Source organism: Spea bombifrons, chromosome 5, assembly GCF_027358695.1.
Source record: "Spea bombifrons isolate aSpeBom1 chromosome 5, aSpeBom1.2.pri, whole genome shotgun sequence".
NCBI lineage: Eukaryota > Metazoa > Chordata > Amphibia > Anura > Pelobatidae > Spea > Spea bombifrons.
The window spans coordinates 36,502,439-36,523,974 of NC_071091.1; the positions used below are offsets into that span (position 1 = coordinate 36,502,439).

Genomic DNA, 21,536 nt, shown 5'->3' on the forward strand with positions numbered 1-21,536 from the left:
CTCCAAGAGCACATAGACAACTTATCTAGGAGATCAAAAAAGCATCCAGAATAGAAGGTAAAGAACTGCAGACCTGATTTTCCTCAGTTAAAGACACTGTGCAAAAATGACACCCATGGGAGAGTTGCAAGGCAAAAACTACTGCTGACCAAAAAGAACACAAAGGCCAATAATATTTGGAATAATACTCAGTGGACTGATGAGTCAATAAATTAAATGATCATTTAAAAGCTGTGTTCTGTGTTTACTCACGTTGTGTTTGACTTATATTAAAATTTGTTAGATGATCTCAAACATTTAAATGTGACAAATACAACAATATAATACCCCTATAAGTATTTCAATGTTTTGATTGCATCTCCCCTCTCTCTTCTTTCCTCCAAGCTATACATATAAAGATTCCCAAGTCTTTACTGATCATTTTTAGCCTGCAAACAACTATTTTTGTAGCCCTCCTTTAAACACTCTCCAACATGTCAATATCCATCTGGAGATGGGGGTCTCCAGAACTTTACAGAATATTGTAGGTGACGCCTGACTATAAAGTAACCTGCCTCTTCGTGCTACTAATGCCTCTCACTATACAACCTAGCATCCTACTTGCTTTTTCCAATGCTTTATTGCATTGTCTGCTTACCTTTAATTCATCAGAAATAATTACTCCTAAGTGCCTCTCTTCCTTTGTCAAAGACAGAACAATATTCCAAGTGCACTATTTTACATTTATCACCATTAAACTGCAGCTGCCACACTCTTGACCATCCTTCTAATTTGACTCATTGCACTTGGAAGGACTACCATGTTGCAGAACTTTATATCATCAGCAAAAATACATAATTTACTATTAAGACCTTCTATCACTAGTAAAAAAATTAAAACATACGGGTCTGAATACTGATCCCTGAGGTACCCACTAGGTAAAAAGTCCTTTCTCTGAACAAATGTCATTAACTACAATCTTCTGTCTTCTGTCACTCAACCATTGAGTCAAATGACTTATTGAAATCTAGGCTACATCAACAGCTCCCCCCTGGTCTATTTTTTTAGTTACACAGCCCCAAAAAAATTAAGACCTCTTTTATACTTAGACGTATACCATTATTCTCTTTGTTTACATGTTATATTGTTATATTTATATTTTGTAAAGTTGTCTGTATCCAGTGTATTTTACTGCTCTAAATACTAACATTTTGACTATATTTTTATAAACTAGTGTTTTAAAGACATTTAGATTTTTTATATTCTGTGCTCACAAAAACCTGTCTTTATTCTGTGACATTTTTATAGATTGCCGTGACAGTTGTGTTCCATAAAATTGTCTCATTTCTTTTTTTTCTTTTGTAGATAACATTCTTTCTTCCTATTATTAGATGGTTCACAGTTGGAACAAGAATTGTCACTAAACATTGAAATGAGTTTAGTGTAGTTATTATAGTAAGCTGAACCATCTCAATGTTTTCTAATAGAGAACTGTATCATCATGACAGAGTAGCAATATAGCAGCTCTTTAAAGTACAAATAATATGGAATGTGATAGTTCACAACTCAATAAAATATCTTTTTGCTTGACCCAATTAACGTTGTTAATTTAACAATGGTAGATAAGTGGAACAGCCTACCAATCAGAAGTGGAGGCTAATACCATAAGGGAATTTAAACATGCATGGGATAGGCATAAAGCTATCCTGAATCTAAGGCAAGATCAGGTAAAATGCGCAGACTAGATTGGGCGAACGGTTCTTATGTGCCGTCAAAAAAGTTTCTATTCTATGTATCGCTTTTATGAACTCTTTACACTAAGAACCTTTTTACTGTGATGAAATACTTCAGTTGCCTTCAATCCATTTCAATGGCAAACTTCTCAATATATAAAATGGCCAAAGAGAGGCACTTTTGATTGAAGAACAATATATTCAATTTACAAATCTTAATTGACATACCTATTTTCCTGTTTCTGTACAAACTACGGGCCTTTTGGAGCTGTAGTATAATGCACTGCGAGTGACAGGTTGTTTGATTATTGTTTTTTAAAGGTGTAGAACCAGGGGAGGACTGGCATTTTCGGCCTGGGAGACATGTCAATCCCATCGGCCCTTTGCACCCCCATACACTGGCACAAACACTAAACTTACTCATACTCAACAAACACTTACACACTCATGCTAACACACACTCCCTCACAGACACACTTACACATACACATTCATACTCACAGACACATACACATTCATACTCACAGACACATACACATTCATGCTCACACACAAACACACATGGACATTAATGCTCATGCACACATACAAGCTCACACACAAATACACAGACATTCATGCTGACACACATTTACACTTTTACACACATTTACACTTACACATTTATGTTCACACACAAAAACACTTACTTATACATGGTTGCAAATAAACACTTACACATTCATTATAACACACAAACACACCTATACATACATCCTCGTTCTAACTTTAATACATACATACAAATGGCTGGCCCAGATTGGACTGGCCCTTTGTAACCAGTTTTGGATTGGTCTGGAGGGTAATTGCCCCCCCCCCCCACACCCAGGGACAGTCCACCCCTGTGTAGAACATTGTGATACACTCATTCAAAGCTCGTAAAAAAGGACAAAGTAACAGAGATTTAGGGCCAAAAAATGGATTGACTCTCCCAAAGAGGGACACTTATGGTGGTCTTTTTCTGTACATTGATTATAAAGTTTATATAAATTAAATGCAACAAAAATAATAATCTCACTTTCGAATAACATTAAGGTACACATAATTCACCATAAAAATGATGTCATATTTCTAAATGATGTGCTAGATTTTGAATAATCATTGTTGACTGCTGATTATTTTTAAATTAAGCACTTTGCCCCAGGCATGCTTATTTTTAAGGCAGCATTTTGCACTAGAAATGTTTTCTGCCTTTTAAAATGTGGTTTGTGGATATTAACTCTAATCTTTGAAGTTGCTGATCAAAGCTGTAACAGTCACCGTTTTGTTAGAGCATGCACTGTACCTCGCATATCTATTGTCACTAGACACAGCTGTATATATAATTAATATTAATAAAGGTCTACAGTCTTTGCATTTTGCATAATATGCTGCGCTAGATAATAACATCAGCTTCTACAGAAACTGATACCCTAATTAATGCACTAATAAAATTAGCTGAATGTTGTGTAATGCTCAAACCTGTGAACTCCCCGGCAGGGGCATACCTAGTGTATGTGGCACCCCCCACACACAAAAAAATGAATGTTGGCAAGAATATTTATTTCACAAATTTGTAAACTGTATGTCAACTGGAAAAAATAAACTAGAAACCTGAAAAAATAAATTATTAACTCATAAATAAATTAAATTAGTTTAAATAAATAACATTACCTTAACAGATATGGTACAGCATAACTCCTGTTACTATACACTGAGCCAGACATTGACATAGTAGGCCGCTCTTCATAAAACAGCCTGCCTGTGCCGCTGCTGCCCCTTTAGCAGGCTGTCTGTGCCACTTCTGCCCCTGAAGCAGCCTGTCTGTGCCAACTTTGCCCCTGAAACAGCCTGCCTGTGCCACCTCTGCCCTTTAAGCAACCTGCCTGTGCCACTTCTGCCCACCCCAGGGGAAGCAGAAACCTGGGCCGGAAAACGGTTTCCTCACACAGTGTGCAAGCTCCACAACAGTAAGCTGCAGGCCCGCGGTAGGCAGCAGTTGGGCCCCCGGGCACCAACCTGAGGAGTGGCACCCGGGGCAGAACCCTCCCTTTTAGGAATGCTACTGCTCCTCAGGTTTGACCAGTAGAGTCTCTGGATCAGTTTCCTCTTTCTCCTGGCATCGCTTTCTGCCTACTGCTTGCCTACTCTCTGCCTACTTTTTTTCATGCTCCTCACTGCCCACCAGTTAAGATTTTTTTGGCTAGCCCTATACAAAGTATAGGGAAGTTCCCAGGTATGGAACTGATGCAAAGTTATCTTCTAAAACAGTTCAGACTAACTTATACTATGCCATCAAGCACAATGTTATGGCATACCCTCAACATTTTAGATGTCCAAATCTGGATAACCTGTGTTGGGGTTTATGGCAGCATGGTCCCTCCCAGAAGTGGGTGGGAGGCTAATGTTCCTTACTGCCGGCAAAAGCAGGATAGTGCTACCTGGGACAGTGCCTTTAAAAACCGGGACCGTCCTACGAAATCTGAGGCTGCTTGGAGGTATGGTCTGAATAATGGTCATAATCAAATAACAGAAATGTCTACTAGTAGTTTTGGCCTAGGTAAACCTTGGATTGAATTTTAGCAGACCTATCCTCCTACACAGAGATGTAAATAATCTTCTAGGACCCTACAATTGATCATATCAGGGTAACTCTAGTGTTATTAATGCATTCTTTGTGAATCTTGAATAACTAACTTTTAAAAAACTTTTTCGTGCTTTTTAGAGACCATAATATCGATTTTGTTTTTGTCATGTTTTTTTTTTTCAATTTTCACTCTTTTTAATTCATGTATGTGAGAAATAATCTGTCCTACCAGGAAGGTTGTAACCCCTACCAGAAATACCGATTTTTTGCAACATTTTTTTTTTCTACCTTATTTATGTAGCATGCTTTGCACGTTTGTTTGTCTATTTCTATTCCAATTAATACAACATTAATTACAAAAAGACAATTTATAGTAATATACTGTATAATAAATCACTTTTGTATCATCATATACAATGGTTACTTTGGAATGTCTATCAGTTTTTACGTTTCAGTTACCACATTCATTAAGTGATTTTATGCCAGCCTCCCTGGCCTAATTCAATTTTGTGGAATGTTGTATTATTAAATTATCATTTGCTGTGCTTCACAGAATGTGAGGCATACCAGTCTGTGGTATGTAATTTAATTATTGTCTTAGCAGTGATAAAGTGTACATATCGAAAACATGTTATTTTGTCACATCATTGTGTTAAAATAGAGAACATCCACAGCTAACAGCCCAACTTCACATTCTAATTTAAGAACTAAAGTTTATGTTTTATATATATGGGATGTGTTTTCTTATTTTTGGACCTCGTAAGTAAGAAGCACTTCAACATAAAGTTTTTATGCTATTTTTAATGTCAATTTGACTGTACTTAAAACCAGATGAGAATAATACAGTATGTTGTACATAATGTACAATGAGCTATTAAGGCAGGTATCAAGTTGCTTTTGTTGACTTATGTCATTCATAAAATCTGTAACTAAAAAAAATACAATATAGAAATGTTTGTTGGGCTCTGCTGGCTCGCTGTGAGTAAAACGTATGGTACATTTTACAAAGCTGTAGAAGAATTGGCTTCATAAGGAGGGGGCATGAATCATGATTACATGTTTATGATCTATTAATCAAAATACAGATTTCTTAAAAAGAGACAATATAATAAGATTCAGTTCATTTTTAAGAATGCTATTTATTAGGGTGAAGCTCCATTAATTTCAGTATGCAGTCAAGTGCAGCCAAGTGACAACTATTGTAAGACCCCAGTGGAGGAGAAGGTCAGCTGCAACTTCCGTGTCAGGGAGAGGGTAAGAGAGGGAGTAGTGAGAGTGTGTAAGTATTTGTATGCATGAGAGCATGTATGTATGTCTTTGTGTGTCAGCATGAATGTGTAAATTTGTGAGCATGGATGTAAGTGTTTGTGAGCATTGATGTGCACGTGTAACTGTGTGTGAGCATGAATGTATAATTGTGTATGTGAGCATGAATGTGTATGTGTAACTGTGTGTGAGCATGTATGTATAACTGTGTGTGAGCATGGATGAGTGTGTGTAAATGAGTGTTAGCATGAGAGCATCAGAGAGCATCAAAAAGACATACAATGTCCACCGTCCACAGTGGGAATATGTATAAAAACAGGTGCGCCCAGGAGGGCAATCTGCCCCCAAGTTTTGCGACAGGGGGACTGCCACCCCCTAGACCTGTCACCCTAGGCATAGTTGGACTAGGCCAGAATACATTGCTACTCGTATAAACACTCTGTAAAATATAGAATTCTGCAATGTTTAATGGCCCCATGGAATCCAGTATGTAAATTCTATAGGAGAACGGGACCTTAGGTCAGAGACGTAACCACATGTTTATATTATTTCATTTTACGTTCCTTTAACCTGATGTAGGTATGAGAGCTGCTTGCATATCATACATAATATTTGTCTGTATGATTCAATAATATTATTAATGGTCAGTTTATTCAATATGGAAAAAAACTGAGAAATGCCTACCCTTGCATATAGATAAGTCACCTCATTTACAGCTAAATTGAATGCTCAGTGGTTGCCACAGAAATTTGATCTGACACAGGTCCCAGGGGAGAGATGCAAAAGGCACTGCACTAATAATTAAGTGCCTCTGAATTCTGTTTCAGCACAGATGGGTATGCTTTTCATTCATGACCTTAACATAAGCAGCACTTTATGCACCTATACGAGAGAATATTCATATCACAGACTTCCAATTTGAAATCATTCTGCACAAGGGTTCATTTGTATTATCTTATGTATCAATTGCCCCATCTTTAATCAGCAGCAAATCCAGAAAATGATACAATGCTTAGCAATCCAGCTTTTAACTCTTCTTACTTGAAATTCCATGCTTTGTTTAGGATCCGTCCTAAAGTGATAACGGATAAATGACTATATTTTGTTTGTGAGGAGGGCTCTCTCTACCTAATGTATCGGTTTGCCCTAGTCTGTCAGTTCTAGTCTTGTCATATACCCTGAATATATATATATATATTTTAAGAAGCCCTGTGTAAATTGCTGGCACTATATAAGTAAAATATATTATTAATATTATTATTAAATTGTCGGCACCATATAAATAGAATATATTATTATTATTAAATTGTCGGCACCAAATAAGTAAAATGTATTATTATTATTAAATCGTCGGCACCATATGAGTTTAAATATATTATTATTATTATTAATATTATTAAATTGTCAGCACTATATAAATATATATATATATATATATATATATATATATATATATATTTTTTTTTTTTTTAAGGTCCAGCATTGTTGTTACTGTACTAGCTCATTGCAGAGCAAGGAAAAAGGTTGAAGGAAATCCAATCCTCTTATTGCATTGAAAATGTGCATGTGTGGGGGAGGCAGGGACTAGTGACAGCAGACTGTTTATCTGGCTCAACAAATCACAATGACAGATGTAGTCTTTCTACAACAGCATTCAGCCCATCCTGCTGTCATCTGGCCTACATTTCCTCCTTTCTGAACACTGCAAAGACCTATACAAAAGGCAGCTATCTGTATTGTTGCGTAATATATTTCCACGCCTGCCGTGTTCATCAGTATTGTGGTTGTATAAACCGCTACTCTGAAAACTCTAAGCACAGAACAATCCACGGCAACATTCGGCTTATAGACGTTAAGATGAAACGGGATACATTTGAATTGATTTTATGCGAAGGTCTGCGTGGCATTGCTCCCGTTGCTGTCTGCTGATCTTAATAGGATCTTATTACGCTTTGATAATATCTGCGTGACTTAAGCCGTCAGTAGTCCCTGCTATCAAAAGAGCCCTTAGGCATGTTTACATTCAAAGACTGATTTCGATACATTGATACAAATCTATGAAAAATGATACAAATCTACTAATAATAATATGAATCAAATGAATGAAACAAATGTAGCGTTTAATACAGACATGCTTTTAAATTTTAAAGACCGTTGCAAGGTGTATTTAAAGGATTCAGCCGAAATCCATACTTTTAATGTGATCATGTATAGCGCCACTGCAGGTCGGTACACAGGCATTAATAAAAGTTATTTTTCGGTTAAAAATGTGGAATTTGCACTTGACACATAAACTACTGCATGTTAATGTGACAAAAATGGTAGATTACAAGGAAGCAGCCAAATATGGACCCATTGGTCTTATATACGAAAAGTATTTTCCTATTCTATAAGGAATTTTATCAGGAATGCTTTAAAAGTTTCCCAATACACAAATATGTGTTGTAGCTTGGAACATCATTTTCACTATTGGGTCATCAATGACAAGACGTTAGTTGAAATGTATATATGATTCCAAAATAATGGGAGGGGTGTCTTTTTAACTCCAGAGAGTTACAATTACAAAGCCACTAAGGCTATAATACACTGGGTTGTACAGTGCTGTGGGGTATGATGGTGCTATATAAAACCTAAATAATAATAATAATAATAATCACACAAGTTTGTGTTTGGTGATTCAGATCATCATTTATCTGAGGAGGATACAGAAGGTATTCTCTGTAGCCCATGCTATGCATAGATCATCAATGCAGCACTTCGACCTTGTGAAACTGCATCTCCCATCTGCACCAATACCCCTCCTCCGCTCCATAGCCTTCACTATGCTCCCAGATGCCCTGCTGCATTGCATGCATATAGCCTCTTGGTTGCTGGAGACCTCCACAAAAAATAATTCTGAACCCAACCCGGCCCCCAGGAGCAAATTACATTGACCTGATTGATTCTTGATCACAATGGATCAATGGATTTAAATAAAATATATTCTGATGTCCTCAACAAATCCGATGTAATGCATTTTACATTTTTATTCCACCCAGCAAAAAAAGATCCCTTTCGAGTAATATTTTACTTGCATAAGGATGTGATGTTCCAAAATAATTATGCATGAGGCCCTTCAATGCAAGCAAATGGTCTGAGGATCTTATTGTATGATGCTGTGTACAGCACCATCTGCTTCCAGTGCATCCTTCTCTGCTGCCTGACAGATAAATATACGCGTTTCCTTCATCGTCTTACCTTTTCTTGAGCTCTGCTGAGCTTTTTCTGGACATTTTTTGCGAATACACCTGTTTTCATATCAGCCATGGCTGCTGGTCCAGGGAGACAAGTGACAGAGGAATCAGATGGAGCAAGGAGGCAGGGGAAGAATGAGAAGGGAGGGGAGGGGAAGAGGAGGAGCAGGGGGAGGACGATAAAGGGAAAAAAGAGAGTGCTGGAGAGAAGAAAAAAGAACGGAGAGAAAGCTGGAGAGAATTTTTATTTATTTACAACCTTTTATTTCATATCGGCAACAATTAAGCAGCGCTTCTTACATTACATACATTCAAAGGATATGACAAAACTAGAACTGACAGACTAAGGCAAACCGATACATTAGGAAATGCAGAAGTAACCTAAGATACATAAGATATGCAGGGAACATAAGACAATTCAATAAGTCACAGCTGATAAGTATAGCTGACATATACTGTATATACTGTAGAATCTCCCTTACAGTATAAATGTGGTAATGTTATGGATTAAGGATACTGATCTATGGAAGTGACACGTTAAAGGGAAAGTCGAAAGACATCTGTCCAAAATACACCAGCGTGGCTTTGTTGCTGTCCCTGGTGCTGAGCTGGCTGGAGGCTAATATATTCCTCCCTCGGTTTGGTAGGGAATCGTTCGCTCCCCGATTTTCAAAAGGAGACTGATATTCCTTAAAGCCGCACACGTTACCCTTATACTGTATGGGGAGAATGTGCAGAAGATAGGAAATTGACGATCGGCTTCTAAACTATTGAAATTATATGGGAGAGGAAGTTAACCATGTCAGTGCCTTTGTAATTTTAACATCCCATATATGTATGTATGTATCTATCTATCTATCTATAGATAGATAGATAGATAGAGATACATAGATGGATAGATAGATAAACTACACATGTAATTAGCTCCAATAACCAGTATTATGGAAAGATGTGCATACCTGGTCGCAGAGTGTCCCTGATATTTTCCCTTTTCTGTCTTTTTTTGTAGAGAAACGAAATTCTCTAAATATAAAATGATTTAACAGTAGATAAGACCCATTCAGCCCATCTAGGCTGACTGTTTTATCAGCTGTAACATTCTCTAACATGAATCAGTCCTTGGTGTTGTCTCAGATTCAGGAGCCATATGCCTATGCCATGAATGTTTAAATTCCCTCACTGTATTATAGTCTCTACCACTTCTGTTAGGAGGCTGTTCCCTTTCTCCACCACTCTCTCAGTAAACTCAATCTCCCTGACATTAACTGAAAATGCCTACCATTAAATAATAGTAAAAATCTCAGGGGCTCAGTGGACATTGAGCTACTTATTACGAAATTTTAGTCTGTGGCTACTGCTGTAGGAGCAGCACAAGATTCACGTTACTCCGTGAGTAAGATTATATCATATTTTAGGGCAGCGGAGTGAAGCAACACTAGTTTTCTATTCAAGCCTCTGTTTTTTTTAAGTTTGGGGAAACTTGCGATGCCCACACAGCAGTAGCGCAGACTAATATTTCATCCTAGTAGCTTGAGGTCCAGAGGACCTCTGAAATTTGTATTTTCCTCATCTTTGCACCTCTCTATTATAAGTCGGTGTTTTTGTGGAGATATTTAAAGATATTATAAAAAGTTTAGTTTCAGAGTGATCTGAAGTAGGATTAGTTCAGTATAGATATCGCCGGCATTGCAATGGTTAACTATAGCCTTCTTTTTGTCTGCTGCTGCGTGTAACCTCTTGCATCCTGGCCTTCATTGTTTCCTGCGGAGCTTCCATTTGCCAATACTTAATAAGCAGCAGCTGTTAGGCTTATTGGACTCATGAATGCTTAACAGTTGAACCTTAACCAGGTTTTCTGGGAACAAAATGCTAAACACAGCTTGTTTAAGTAACATCTTCTAATTAACTGGCAACGGTCCCAGGAACTGTGTGAGAAGGAGGAAGAGAGATGACTCGGCTAGAGGCAAACGAACAAATCTTAACGAAATTGTGGAGGTTTTGCTATTCGTTTTATTTTGTTGGGGGCCCGTCTCATTATCAAATTAAATTGGCAAAATTTATTTAAAAAATAAATAATAAAAAAAGAAAATTAAAATATATATTAAATTATATTAAATATAACCAAAGTTAAGATAAATATATATATTTAAAAGGTTTGTATGTAATGTAAGAAAGTTTTACTTTACTGAAAGGGTAGCAGATAACTGGAACAGCCTTCCAGCTAGGTGGTAGAGGTTAATACAGTACAGAAATTTAAACATGAGTGGCATATGCATCTAGCTATCCTGAATACACCAGGACCATGGACTAAATAAAGACTGAGGGTTTTATAGTATTGCCAGCTAGGCACAGTGATCAATGGAATCACAGAATTTGATAGCAGATAAGAACCATTCAGCCCATCTAGTCTGCCTGTTTTTGTCTAGCTTTAAAAGCTCACACCTTAATCGGTGCTTAGTCTTGTTTTATGTTCATGATAGCCATGATGTCATGTATGCTTAACTTCCCTTACTGTGTTAACATCTGCCTCTTCTACTGGGAGGCTGTTCCACTCATCTACCACCCTCTCAGTAAAGTAAAATTGCATTACATTTTTACTCTAGTTTTAGATTATGGCCCCTTGTTCTAGCATTTCTCCTCCTTTGAAATAAACATCTTTTCTGTTAAATCTACTTTTTTTTCTACTTCAAGCTATCCCTTAGTCTTTTTGATATTTTCATCCTTGCAAGCCATTTGCCATTTTAGTAAACTCTCTCAAGTATGTCAATATCCTTCTGGAGATGGGGTCTCCAGAACCGGGCGAAATACTGTAGGTGAGGCCTGACCAGAAATCTGTAAATTGGCAAAACCACCTCCCTCTTTCTGCTACTAATGCCTCTATCTATACAACCCAGCGTTCTTCTTGATTGTTTCCAATGCTTTATTGCATTGCCTGCTTAGTTTGAAGTCATCACAAATAATTACTCCCAAGTTCCTCTCTTCTGTTGTCATAGTCACTGCCTAACATTTTTTTATTTCTTTGCATGTACAATTCAGGACTGCATTGAAAACAGTCTCCTGTTTAAACCCTCCATTGTAATGCTCCGAAGATACTTTAGTAGACCCGGGGCACCCAAACCTCACAAGCAACATGTCACACAGTGCCATCTTTGCCCCAAAACAGCCTGTCTGTGCTATCCATACCCCTAAACACTCTGCCTGTGCCACCTCTGCTTTGCTTTGCTTTGTAAAACACTTGAATATGCTATTTCTGCCCCCAAACACTTACGTTATTTATTCAGCCTCCTACATTCAGCCTCCTTTCTTTGGTACGAGTGCCGTCTGAGAAACACTAATGCAGGCCCTCAGATTACCGATGTGTGACTCGCACTCTGTGTGAGGAAACTTTTTTTTTCCTGCCAAGGTGAAGCAGAAGCCTTGGAGGGGAAAGGGAGTTTTCTCAGTGTGTCACAGTGATAAGCTGCGTGGCTGCGTTAGGAGGAGGCTGGACTGCATAGACATCAGGCCCACTGGACCGGCCAGAAAATCTCCCGGTTTCCCGGTAGACCAGTCTGGCCCTGATCTACACTTAAATTATTTAAAGGGGTTTGACAAATAGCACATGCCACATTTATATATTTTAGTCAGATACTGGCATGAACAACTAGATATTTTGTGGACATGTTTTAACACATTTATTATACTGTCAAAAGGTGAAAGAGTTAAAAGGTAAGAGTAGAATTTAAATTACCGATATAAGGAAACATTTACATAGATGTTAGGATAAGAGATTATAACTTCCGTTTTAACACTGTGACACACCAAGCCTCCTTCTACCCCTGTCTCACCCCTTAAGGAACTTACAAGCTGTTACAACCCAGGAGCTTCTATTCTTAAGACTAGGCCACAGTCAAAGCATTTGTGAGGCTAAAGAAGTTGTCTCAGGTTCAACCACCACCTTTTCGATACTCTGTGGTCGGTAACCCACTTATCCCATTTTGGGACAAAGTCACACAACAAGACCGTGATTCTTCACTGGGTGCCTGACCCGCAACTTAATTGCACCACACACTGCGCTCTACTTCTAAGTATAAGAAATTTCTGACAATCCACTGCCTAAATGCTGCAGAAGCTGTTATCCCGATCTACTGGAAAAATACACCTTCCAAAATCCACTGGGTACATAAGGTTGAATGGATTAGATCTATGGAGGGTCTCATAGAAAGGGGCTTGGGCTCCAACATGAAACAAGATGCTTTTACTGGTCCACCTTTCTGCTATCTGACGACCCTGCTCTGACTATCTCAACAGAGATAAATAGCTTATCATTTACATTCTGATGCTGACCATATCTCGCTACTCCAACAATTGTCAGGGCTTCCTGCTGATAGCAGACCTTGTGAATATGTCCTGATTAACTGGCCTGTTATGCCTCTCCATGTTGATTTACAAGTATTTTTCAGTAATGCTACCCCAATCTCCTTCCTCATCCCGCCCTTCCTTTCATCTTGTGCTTTTTTCTTTCTCTCTCGCTTTTCCCGTTCCTTCTTGAAATAGAGGCCATTATGTGCATACCTTTTTCCTAACAGACAATTTTACAAGGCTGAGATCCACTAGCTGTATACCTTTTTCTTTTCTGTATCCCATTAATTTTGCAATCAAAATTCAATAAAAAAAACAAAAAAAAAACTATAAGAGATCATGAACTAAAACTAGATCAGGGGCTTAGAAGTAATGTAGGGAAATTTTAGTTTATGGAGAGAGAGGTAGGTAAAGGGAACAGCCTCCCAGCAGAAGTGGTAAAAGCTAATGCATTACATTAAACATGCATGGAATGGCATAAAGCTACCCTGAATATAAGAAAAAAATTAAGACTAATTAAAGTTTGTTTCTTTACTTATGGCAGACTACGTGAATGGTTAACACTCAGCACATGCGCAAAGGTCTAAACACACCCTAATGAAGACAATTTAACCATTTCATTAAATTAACAGGTTAAACTAATTAGGTACCAAAAATGCAATGGTTATTAATAAACTCCTATTTGTGTGGTAGCATGCCAGGGGTTATTTTTAAAACCCTTTATGTATATATTTTTTTATCTACATATCCTATTCTTTCTTCTGTATAATTGGCCTTTCCTGATAATTGGTATCCTGTGAACCATACAGCATTTTATTAGCTAGGATTGAGTCTTCAGAATTGCACATAATGCCCTGAGATCTGTAAAAGTGGCGAAACCACCTGCTGCCTAATCACTACGCGCCGGCAAACAATGCCGAGCGCAGGGATATGATGTCATCCCTGCGCTCGGCAGCAATAGCCAGCGTGTAGTGATGAGGGAGTAGTAAAGCGAGGTCTGAAGTGACAGACCTCATGCTCCCACCGCAGGATACAGGATGGAGGAAGAAGGATGAAGGATGGTGGAAGAGGTAAGAGATGGGGAGGAAGGGGTGTAAGGGCAGTGTAGGTATGTGTTTGTAAGCTTGTGTATGTGTATATATGTGTGTGTGTAAAGGCAACGTACATGTATATGTGAGTGTGTAAGGGCAGTGTACATGTATATGTGTGTAAGGGCAGTATATGTGTATATGTGAGTGAGCAAGGGCACGGTACGTGTATATGTGTGTGTGTAAGGGCAGTGTAAGTGTGTGTGTGTGTAAAGGCAGTGTATGTGTATATGTGTGTTTATGGGCAGGTATGTGTAAGGGCAGTGTATATGTGTGTGTAAAGGCAGTGTATGTGTATATGCGTGTTTATAGGCAGGTGTGTGTAAGGGTCCTGGGAGGGAGGCTAACATTAGCCTTTTTTCATTTAAAAAAAATCTCTGCTGCTATGGACCACTCTTCCAATGATGCTCAGCCAGCATTATGGTGGACACCTGGCTGGCTGAGAATCATGGGACTTTTTGTTCACAGCTAGCATCTGCAGCTTTACTGTTGCTGCACCCATTACGCTCAGCCAGCATCATGGAAGTAGTATGTCTGGCTGAGCCTCTTGGGAATTCAATTCAATGTGTTGGTTATTTTTTTTGCTGACAAAAACGAAGTGTGTTTTAAGTGGCGATGCAAGCACAACATTGTAAAGTGTAGTTGCTTGTATCAGTTCAGCGATATTAAAAAAGATAAATAAATAAAGTGTCCCTCTTTCACATTTTTAAATGTTGGGAGGTGTGCAATTGATTAATTGTGATACCCCAATGAAGAATAATAGGGGAGCTGAAAAAGAAGATACAGTCAGAAAGGTAGGATTTCCACTATGAGAGCTGTGTCAGATTCAGCATAAATATTGGGTCTGCAAAAGAGAGCAGGTGAGGGTTTCTGATACTGCAAAGAGGTTGTGGGATTGTCTTAGTCAAGTGTTTGGGGGTAGTAACCATGTTCTAAAGGGTCAAGTAAAATATTAGAGGGGAGAGAAAATGGCTTTAGGAATTGTACACTAGTTATTCCAGTATATTGGTCACCCTGGGTGGAGGGGATATTGGACCCTTAGACAGACATGTAAGATCTAAGGATGGCTTCTTTGGAGTATCTTTGAGCAGAGCCGGCCTTAGGCATTGTGGCGCCCTGTGCGGACTACTCCTCTGGCGCCCCCCCTAACTACCCCCCCTCTCTGCCCCTTCAAACTACCCGCCCTTTCTGCCCCTTTAAACTACCCCCGCTCAAACTACCCCTCCCCTCTACCCCTTCAAACTACCCCCCCCTCTGCCCCTTCAAACTACCCCCCCCTCTGCCCCTTCAAACTACCCCCCCCCACTTACCTTGTTGCCGGAGTCCTGCAGTAAGAGCGGGAGGCATCCGTCTTCTCGCTCTGCCGGCATTTCATGTTGAGCGCCGGTATAGTCCGGCGATCAACATGAGATGCTGGCACCGCGAAGGAGTCACGGAGAGTAAGGGGCGCCGAGCGGTTGCCGAGAACTTCACGAGCAACCGCTCGGCGCCCCTGACCGGGACTTAGATTAAAGCATCGTTTTGTTTTTTTAAACTTTATTTAACATCAATGATGTTAAATAAAGTTTAAAAAAAAAACAAAAACAAAAACGATGCTTTAATCTAAGTCCCGGTCAGGCGCCCCTGCAACCATGGCGCCCTGTGCGGTCGCACAGGTCGCACACCCCTAAGGCCGGCCCTGTCTTTGAGGATGGAAAGGAACCTGTGGTAGGTGTGAGGACACCGGAAGAGGAAAGTAGGACATGCATGATAATAGAGTCAAGTGGGCAGAAAGTGAGGGGAGAGCATAGGAGGACATAGGCCACTTCTTTATGGGTGATGGGCGTACAGGCAAGACAGAGGTGCACTTTAAACAGGATCACAAGGCAGGGTGTTTCTTTTATATTAAATCATTGATTTAGTAGGATCAGTTCACTCCATCCTATCGCTCTCTGTGATAAATGGTCCTCCCCTTTAAGTAGTTGGTGACCGCTACTGGAATATAACAACTCTGTTTCTTAAAGAATACAGTAGCGCTGAACAACATGTACCTGGTAAAATCCAGTTCATTTAATATTTTCACAGCCAAGCACGTCTTTCTCAAAGGCTGATTTATTTCTTTAATACTCTCTGCTGTTGCTGGCAGAACAGCATCCTCCTATAAATCCTCCTCATTATTTGTGAGTGATATTATGAAGCTGCTGCTATGTGGAAAATACTCTTAGGCAACACATTTAATGTAAGCATTCTAGAAGAGTTGATCTGAAATGTTTTATTTGTTTCGTTTACTATAAAACAAAGATATTTTTATGATTAACTACTTCAAGCAATTACTGGTAAAAAAAAAAAATAGTCGTCATAGCAATTATCATAACAGGCAGATTGGCAAATGCATGATAATCAATGCCACCCACTGTCAATACCTGTAAGAGAGTAGCTTATGTCCACTTGTTATAAACGCGCTACATTTTCCACATCCCTTATAGGCAGCTGGAAATGAATGTTTTTACTGCATGTAAATTGCAACATGCATTCTTTAGTAATTGGAGATAGGAAATTAAACATCCGTCTCAATTAAGTCTTCCCCCCCCTCGCTGCCACTGAAACCAGAAAGCATTATTGACTGAAATAAAATAGCTGATGTCCACGCACCTGGCAGTACTATGATGTTTTCAAATATAATGTCAGCGGTGTCCAAGAAATAAAACCCAATCTTTATTATAAGTTATTTAAAAACATCATGTCTCGCGCGTTAATTGTAGACAAATGAAGCAAAAAAGCTGCAATTTATAGTACATAATTCACCTTGAGTGGAGACAGACATCCAGCCCCTTCCAGGTGTCCTGCTCCAAAGAATCTGTAAATATATAAATTACCCCCACAGATCCTAACATACCAGATTCTAATCATAAGTACAAATTCATATTATATGTACCCCTGCTACAGGAATATTTTGGGGTAACATCACCTCATCAGTTGAGTTAACCTTGTTAGAGGTCACATTTTTGTCTCCATAGGAGACTGCCATACACATCTAGTGTTCCAGAGCCTTCAATTAATGGGTCATGATCAGAAATATCCAAGGTCATGTCAGCTTACTTTGACCTTTTTTGCTGCTATTGCTATTTACATTTGTACTTACGATTAGAATCTGGTATGTTAGGATCCGTGGAGGTGATTTATATGTTTACAGATTCTTTGTCTCTAAAGACGGGATGAGGCCTCGCAGGGTAAGTGAATTGCATGTGTGTATCTTGGTATGTCAGTGTACGTGTGTAAAGACCAAAGTCTCTCTTTTATCTCTAATAACTAAACAATGCCTGCACTGACTTGTATGCAGTAAAATGCACTTGAGTCTAGAATATTGATTAGAATATGAATTTACTATGAAATAAAGTTGGGGTGCTCCTTTAAAATGCCTGGGTTGATTTCTGGCCCCAAAAGTAGGATTTGCCAACTTCAAAAAGTGCCGACAGATAGTTTCTCACCCATGGCAAATACAGCAAGAACTCCATACAGGGTTCTCTGATGAGATTAGCATCAGTTTGTGGCTCCTATGGTATCTAGAAATGCTAGAGAAGTGGGGACACTGGATTAAAAAAAAAAAAGTGCAAGTGACTGGACAGCAACGATTTTAGCATAGCATGCAGTATATCGTTTTTGTAGATGCCACTACTTAAAACAGCAATCTCATCTCAATGTCATTGTCCCACACCACTTGGCTGAGTGATCATAGCAGACAGAACTGCTCCGGCAGAATGTACATGGCTCGATAGAACGGGCCCTTGTCGTTTTAAAAGTCCTGTGCTTCAAGCTCTAAAGTACTCTTCCTGGAGCAAGATAATAGTGGAAGGAGCAACAACATTAACGTGAAGCACCTGCAAGAGTGATGAGGCTGAACATTTATGTACTACCCTTCATGGGGAATCTTGTTGGGCAAATTTTGATTAAGTCTGTGACTTGACAGGCCTGCACGGAGCCCTGACCTCAAACCCCATCGAACACCTTTGGGATGTAATTGGAATGGAGATTGCGAGCCAGGCCTTCTTGTCCAACATCAGTGTCTGACCTCATAAATGCTCTACTGGATGAATGGGTAAAATACCCACAGAAACACTCCAACATCTTGTGAAAAGCATTTCCATAGGAGTGGAAGCTGTTATAACTGCGGGGGGGGGGGAATATATGTTAATGTCTATGTATTTAGAATGCAAATATAGTATATATAGTATATAATATGGTTGGTTCTTTAGTTCAATCATTCAGGAGTTATGAATATATTCTTGTGGAAATGTATTTCATTTGGTGTGTTCCATCAATGATTTCCCCACTTAATAGTGCAATCATTACAATTTCAGAGCTGTGTACTATTCTCATGTATATTGTAGGAAACACAGATTTGTCCAGGGCTCTCCAAGGGCTGATTCATTTTTGATCTATTTACACTCCAGGCCAGTCCTTCCAACCCCTGAAGGTCTCTATTTTAGGTGGAAACTCCCCTTTGTGATGTAGTCATGTAACCCATTAGTTAAGAAACATTGGAGAACTTAAACTGTGTTTATAACATTAATACTAATTAGAAGTATTGCAGGTTTTTATTTTTAAGACACCATAAATATATGTTAAACATTTTACGCAACAACACATTTTGGAGCGGACATGAGTGATTTGCTTTTTCAGCCCTCAGGCACGAAGCTCATTTTTAATCAGTATTGTTCATGCCACAAACGTACACAGCAGTATGTGATGCAAAAGAGATCCCAGAGGGAGAAAAGAAAATTGCTTCTAGGTCTAAAGTCATCTTGCTATTTTTTCATATCTAAGATTGCACTTCCAGGCCCTCGATGCTTCGCACTGCAGTTATTACAAAAATAAACAGGAGAGACCTAAAAGAAAAATAAAGAAAATAATGGTGATTGACTGTGGAATAAAACTGGATTCACTACAGTTCATATTGACAGTAACATATTAAAATTGTTAGGTTTGACTTGGAATCTCTGGGTCGGAGCCCTGGTTCCCCAGCTTTGTTCTTTCTCTGAGCAGGGGAGTGGCATGTCTACACCCACTCCCCTCCCATGTTCCTCCTTCTTACTCTAGTCTCCACCCAGCAGAATAACAAAGTAAAATATAATAATGGAATATAATTTTTTTTTATATAATACATCTCATTATACGACATTTAATAGATAATACAATGTAAAGCAGTTCAGGAAAAAAGTTACGGATTTTACCTTTTACCTAATATAAATGTTTCATTAAAATATATCCATATTGATAAAAGTATAGATAAATTAAATCATCAAAAATAAATTAAATCAAATAACAAGTGGCATCTACTCTTTAAAACACATAACACTGTAATAGTACATACAGCTTATAGATAATAGACAAACATGTCATTTGCCATCAGCTGTTAAGGCATTGGTGAACATTTTGGGGCAGGGCAGCCAGACATATGGGTTTGTATAAGTAAACTGTAATAAACCTAGAACAATGCGATGTTCTTAAGATACCGGTATTAATTTTCCTAGAATAAACTCCAATGCACAAGGCTTTTTTGCCATTAGGTTTTATTGAACAGTGTGTAGGTTTCACTTCTCTAGTGCTTCACGTTTCTGCCAAGCTGTTTATAATACAGACTTAAATCACTGTGCTAAGAAAAGAACACCAATCCCATAAAGTGGGGAACATAATGTAGCTAGAGGAGGGTCTACGTATCCCAATCATGTGATAAAAATAATGCAGGCAGAGGAGAGTCTAGGTAACCCAATCATATGAAAGAAATATTGCTGACAGAGCGGCGTTTACATATTCCTACTGGGTGTAAAAACTTAATGTAGACAAAGGGAATTCTTCACAACTCAATGATGTGGAAAAAAATAATAGAGAGCATATGTATTCCAATCATGCTCACAAAAAGCAGTGTAGGCAGAGGAATGTCTATAAAATAAGCCTTACAATATAATAAATACAGAGTAACCCGAGACAATTCTGTTCTCTCTCAGCAAAAGAACAGCACTGTTTAAATATTGATAACATGAGAATTAAAAGTGGAAAGTTAGACTTTTATACAATGGTAACTGCTTTATTATATGCTACCTAGGCGAATCCCCAAACTCTGTCAGCGTTCAGATGACCATGCCATGCCTGTATGGTATTTGTTCACTAGAAACATTTCATAAATAGAACCAATGAGAATTAAATCATGTGCACGTGATTTGAAAAATCAGCGTGCTGTATAGTTATATATCATATAATCCAAATCCTATAAGGACATTATTTTAAAAGGAATTTCTGACATAAGTGTATGTAATGATATTTGTTAAGACTTTGCAAAAATAATTACGCAAAAAAATTGGATTCTTTCCAGCTACTATGTTCCCTTTTTAAATAAACACATTTAATTCTTCGCTTCTGAAGACTATTTGCTGTCTGTAGGTCTGTCCGAGGGATCACGAAAAGTAAATTAATCCTGTCTGGTTATACACGTGTGCAATTTTAATAGATGAACGTTACTGTGAGTGCTTACAGTGCTATTGACAGGCAGGCATTCTCTGTGGAACATATGCCTGCAGTGGAATACCACCACACCATGCGGTTTAGAAGAATCTGCAAAACAAAATACAAAAGATTTTAACATAATACTGTACAACAAACATGGATCATTATTAAAATACCACCGAACATACATGATTAATTAGGTGTTTATATTCATATGTGCTTTTCTGAGGTTAGCGCCTTACACCACCATATTTTAATAAAACAATTAAAGATTTTAGCTTGTTGTTGTTGCTACAATGTTATTGTCACTTCCAGCAGACGTGTCACATACTAAAAACATAGCTTTGAATGTAAATCTCAAGATTGTAAGCTTGCGAGCAGGGCTCTCTCCATCTATTGTATCGGTTTGTCTTAGTCTGTCAATTCTTGTCATAACCCTTGACTATATGTATTGTTTTAAGCGCTGCGTAAATTGTTGGAGCTATATTAATATAATAATAATAATAATAATCTCACTTGTGTTATTTGTTTTTGAGCCTTGTATATTTATATTTGCCGACACTGACAAATGTCTTCACTAAAGGCATTGAAAAGGTATGAGTCTCCATTTCCCATGATCCCTCTGAGAAGGCTCAAGAAGTAAGAAATACCACTGATTCAGCTCCATGGTAAGCGGTACAGTCAAGTTACAATTAGATAGGGCTCGCCAAGATTGGGATGTTTTGATGCAATGGTGGGTTAAGCAATCTAATATTATTTAAATTATTATTTGCTGGAAGTGTGCTGATTCATTGCTTTGTTGTATGTCTCA

General features: G+C 38.4%; 2 protein-coding genes across 5 annotated transcripts in view; both read right to left on the reverse strand.

Moving 5' to 3' along the window:
* The window catches only part of AMPH (amphiphysin), an 87,809-nt gene extending 78,864 nt beyond the window's left edge, over positions 1 to 8,945 (reverse strand). For all 3 annotated transcript variants that reach the window (XM_053466124.1, XM_053466123.1, XM_053466122.1), the window contains exon 1: positions 8,821 to 8,945. In XM_053466124.1, the coding sequence (XP_053322099.1) occupies positions 8,821 to 8,889 (69 nt within the window). In that variant the 5' untranslated portion in view covers positions 8,890 to 8,945. The remainder of the gene's footprint in view (positions 1 to 8,820) is intronic.
* A 9,855-nt stretch (positions 8,946 to 18,800) lies between these two features.
* VPS41 (VPS41 subunit of HOPS complex) overlaps positions 18,801 to 21,536 on the reverse strand; it is a 55,677-nt gene continuing 52,941 nt past the window's right edge. For both annotated transcript variants that reach the window (XM_053466357.1, XM_053466358.1), the window contains exons 29-30: positions 20,754 to 20,833; positions 18,801 to 19,110 (exon numbers count right to left, since the gene is read on the reverse strand). In XM_053466357.1, coding sequence (XP_053322332.1) covers positions 19,030 to 19,110; positions 20,754 to 20,833 — 161 coding nt within the window. In that variant the 3' untranslated portion in view covers positions 18,801 to 19,029. The remainder of the gene's footprint in view (positions 19,111 to 20,753; positions 20,834 to 21,536) is intronic.